Genomic DNA, 4,466 nt, shown 5'->3' with positions numbered 1-4,466 from the left:
GCCCGTGATCAGCCTCACATTTATAAAACCTATTCCCTGGATCCATACACCACCTACAGTGCAAGAAATGGCTCTACAATTCACACACCCCTGTGATTAATGGGAAGCACATCACAATATAAATTGGCTCTAACAGAGGGTTTATGGACAGATGCACCAAACAATGTCCATCATTTGCATTCAATTTTGTTACTTTAAGACCTTCAGGTGTCGAAATGAGTGACAAACCCAAAGCCCAGATTAAATCTCATCCCATCAGAGAAAGTGTTTAAAACTCAATCTAGTGGAGTTGAGAAGTTTTCAGGCTCCACGTGACCAGTTGCAGGAACTGAATGAACAAACCGTCCACTGAGCTTCGGCTGCACAGGACAATCGTCTCCCTTCAACACGGAGTTTGTCGCCCTGCAATTTACTAAAAATGTTGTTGTAAAACCAATAAATACCAGCGTTATTTGTGGGGGTTTATGATGAGCAGAATCTGATCATTGTGAATATGTTGCACTCAGACTTTAGTACATTTGTTCATCCTGGAGAGTCACCAGGGAGCTTTGCAGCAGGTTTTTATTGCGAGTAGCAGAAGAAGATCCTCCTGTATTATCAGTGGGTGGAGACGTGTGTGTTAAGGTTTGGTGTGTGCATAATTGTGACGTGTCACTAGATCCGCCTCCAAACCTGCACAGCGACTTCCTGGCATCGGTCTGCAGCAGATGGATTTATTTAAACTTATAAAATAAATGTATCGATTTATTTGTTGTCACTGAATGTTCTTTTAAAAAAAATATTATTAATATGTATAGCACTTTGGTCCGTGATATCCCTGTTTAAATATAAATAAATGTTACTTTCTTACTACCAGGTCCACGTCTGCGTCACCAGTGTTTAATGATCCACACTAGTTTGTTTGATACAAACATCACAGAGACACTTTTATGCTCTTAAGGAGACCTGACGTCTCTTTATTGTTGCTCACAAACAAGGATCACACAACGAGGACACTTTTAAGGATTATTATTCATAGTAGTAACAATCCAATTACGTATGTTTCCATCACAGACGATGTGTCCATAATGCTTTACTGTATTGTGTTGTCCAAACATGCCACTTCCAGTAATAACAGCAAACACAGTGTTATTATAAATAACTCCAGCACCAGAATCCCCCTAGAACGAGAAAGAGAGAGAGAAAACAGCGTGTCAGGTCGGCAACAGTCATTACAAACCACTGACCAACGTCTGATGGGGTCAAAGACAGTCTGGTACTTACACCACAGACGTGGCAGGCACCAGGAATCCAGCTTCCAATCTTTTCTTTGGTTTTACTTAAGCCTACTCCGTCCACGTCGATGTCGGCACACATGGAAACATCTGCAATCCCTGAATGAATAAAAAACAAGGATTCATCTGACAATTCAAATTTTTGTTAGAAAGTAAGTCTAGATAAAGTACGACATCTCAAATAAAGTAAAAAGATAGCACATTTAACAATCATCATAAAATATAAAAAGGTTGTCATTTCTAGAGTTTAGTGTCTCATTTTTTATCATTTATTTGCAAAAAACTTTATAGCTAACAGCAACTCAATAACATCAGCATTCCTTCTAGAGACTCACACAGTAAAAAGGGGTTTAAAGGCAATAAATGTTCATGGTTTATGAAGTTAGAGTTGGATAATGAGCTTTGTTCATTTAGTGTAAATCAAGTCTGTAATGTCTCACCAGTGTCTATCCTAGCCTGCGTGTCCCGAGCAGGAACGACCATCTTTACAGGTTTTGTGTTTATTTGGTTCATGACTCGGCTGCAGTCAGCTTCAGACATCAAGGGCATACCAGTCATGCCGGTCTTCACTTTGATCAGCATGACGTCAGCAGTCTCGTGTTTAAAAGTTTTCCTCGAGGTGACATCTAGAGTTGAGGTGACGTCCTTAATGTTGATAGGGAAGAGCCACCTGAAAAACCAGTGGAACCTGAGAGATGAGCAAGAACACAGTCATCATGAGTTAAATCTGAACCAGAATGAAAGTTTATCATCAGTTTACCAGACTGATCATGATCTAAACACCAACCAGGTTCACCCACAGAGGACACACACACCCTCACCTGCTGCTGCTGCACTTTTTCTTTCCCCCTTGTCTGTACATATATATACCATGCTGGTAAGAACTTAAAGCATATATATGTGCATTTTTGATATAAAATAGATATGATGTATTTTTAAATATGTCACATATATTTATTTTATTAATTAATAATTTTTTTTTTGGGGGGGGGGGGGGGTGACATCCGCTGCTAGTCCGAGACGCGAAAAAACACATGGAAGTGCACAACAAGCACTGGAAATCTGCAAGAGAGAAAACAGACACGGGAACAGGCAGAGATACGAGCAGCAACTATCCCAGGTCCCGGGACCCAATCACAGCTAGACTACCGCGACTATCTGACCCCCAAAACTGAGGAGCCCAAAACGAGCAGACGTGTGTGTGTGTGTGTGTGTGTGTGTGTGTGTGTGTGTGTGTGTGTGTGTGTGTGTGTTTGTGTGTGTGTGTGTGTGTGTGTGTGTGCAATAGTCCTATCAATGATCCACCTGAACTGTAACTATAGTGGAGGAGGGGGGGCGCAACCCCGCCACCCAAGAGACCAGAGGACGACAAGGAAGAACCCGGTTGCTGCTGCACTGGAGTGAGAAAAGCTCACGGTGGAGGAAAGTTCATGAATGTTCATGAGAGTCCAACAATGTTCATTTCAAACTACAGTTTGGGATACTTACGTTTTATCTTCCTCGCAGTGTTTTGCAGTGAGAATCCAGTTCCCATTCTCAATTATGGTACCAGCACAGATGCCATTTCCCCCAATTAAACTTTGTTTGATCCCCAGGAAAACAAAATGTGTGGTTTCATCAGCGGTGCACGCCCTTCCACCTTTGATTCTCTTCTGGATGTCTCCAAGAGACACACCTGTGGATACACACACACACACACACACACACACACACACACACACACACACACACACACACACACACACACACACACACACACACACACACACACACACAGGTCAGGAACATTGGTGTTTCCAGCTGAGAACGTCTCAAAGAACTGCAGCAGCTGATGAGGAGCCATGAACTCACCTGCCATCAGGAAGAGAGCGAGGACCACACAAGTCTTCATCACGCTGCTGAGACGGTTTTCCTCCAGAAGAAGATGCTCTGGTCAGAACAGACGGCTGTTTTAAAGTCTTCATATCTCTGTGATCGGCCAATCATCTGCTGACACACTCGTCTCAGGGCTCCATACGGTCAACGCCTCCACATCCCTCCCTGATGACACCATGGATGCTGCTGGAATCCACCGTTGGATGGAGTTAAGATAGTTTGCATAAAACTAATGTTTAACTTGAGCAGAGATAGTCCAGTTCATTTCAAACTACAGTTTGGGATACTTACATTTTATCTTCCTCGCAGTGTTTTGCAGTGAGAATCCAGTTCCCGTTCCCAATGACGGTACCAGAACAGATGAAATTAATAAGTAATTGGTTTTTGATCCCCGGGAAAACAAATCATTTCAACTCATCAGCGGTGCACGGCCTGCCCCCACTGACTCTCTTCTGGATGTCTGCAAGAGACACATCAGTGGATTAACACACACACTCGTGCAACACATCACTGTACTGGTGGGCGAACCCCAAAAACCTCCATCACTGTGCTACATAAGATAAGGTTTAAGACAAATATTCCTTTATTGATCTGACCTACGCAAGGTTCAGGGTTCAGGGTTCAGGGTTCAGGGTTCAGGGCTCAGGGTTCAGCATTAGGACTGATCCTTTTCACCATTTATTTGGTTCCATTAGACACATTCCCACCAGCAGGAGTTCTGGTACATACCCAGAGAACAGGAAGTATTTTGTGTCAATAGGTAATTTTACATCTGAGCAGACTAGATTAATATATGGATTTCCCCAAGGTTCTCTCTGACACCAACAGTTTGCATAAAACTAACGTTTAACGTGAGCAGAAGAGTCCAGTTCAGTCTCAGGTGTGAGGTGTTGCAGAGTCACCTCAACCAAAGTTGATGTAAATGTAAATGTTAACAGGCAAAGTATCTTTATCAGTGTCTTACTCTCTCTTTATCTCTCTCTGTCACACACACACACACACACACACACACACACACACACACACACACACACACACACACACACACACACACACACACACACACACACACACACACACACACACACACACACACACACCTGCTCACCTGTCTGATATTCAGGAGTTGATGCAAATGTTCTTTAAACTTTCTCTGCTGCAGTTCTGTAGGAACTTTCATTCTTCACACCCAGCGCTTCTCTGGATATTTCAACAAAAATCGATTTATTTTATTTGGTTTTTGGATTCATTTAAGCTGTAGATGTAGATGTATTTTATAAACGACACTGAAGCATGTTGGTGTATGAAATGTGTCAT

At 42.5% G+C, this 4,466-nt stretch overlaps 1 protein-coding gene across 2 annotated transcripts; it reads right to left on the bottom strand.

Annotated features, from left to right (window-relative positions):
- Positions 1–938: 938 nt before the first annotated feature.
- Positions 939–3,176, bottom strand: LOC133422452 (snake venom serine protease 3-like). 2 transcript variants are annotated; one of them, XM_061712450.1, is made up of 5 exons: positions 3,126–3,176; positions 2,763–2,949; positions 1,715–1,962; positions 1,264–1,373; positions 939–1,160 (listed from the first exon to the last, which is right to left on the bottom strand). In XM_061712450.1, exons 1-5 carry the CDS (start codon positions 3,163–3,165, stop codon positions 999–1,001), a joined length of 747 nt encoding a protein of 248 aa, XP_061568434.1. In that variant the 5' UTR covers positions 3,166–3,176; the 3' UTR covers positions 939–998. The 2 variants fall into 2 exon arrangements, with proteins under 2 accessions (XP_061568434.1, XP_061568435.1); XM_061712451.1 differs by having other exon boundaries at positions 1,826–1,962.
- Positions 3,177–4,466: the final 1,290 nt, after the last annotated feature.

The sequence above is a fragment of the Cololabis saira genome, chromosome 21, assembly GCF_033807715.1.
Source record: "Cololabis saira isolate AMF1-May2022 chromosome 21, fColSai1.1, whole genome shotgun sequence".
Lineage (NCBI taxonomy): Eukaryota > Metazoa > Chordata > Actinopteri > Beloniformes > Belonidae > Cololabis > Cololabis saira.
The sequence above is the reverse complement of the archived record's forward strand: the minus strand, read 5'-3'. Positions and strand labels throughout refer to the sequence as shown.

Excerpts from the sequence above, each read along its gene's own strand:
- LOC133422452 (XM_061712450.1), bottom strand. The coding sequence starts at position 3,165 with ATGAAGACTTGTGTGGTCCTCGCTCTCTTCCTGATGGCAG. Across the intron at positions 1,963-2,762 it reads CACTGCGAGGAAGATAAAAC|GTTCCACTGGTTTTTCAGGT; the intron begins GTAAGTATCCCA and ends CTCATCTCTCAG. Across the intron at positions 1,161-1,263 it reads GTGCCTGCCACGTCTGTGGT|GGGGATTCTGGTGCTGGAGT; the intron begins GTAAGTACCAGA and ends TTCTCGTTCTAG.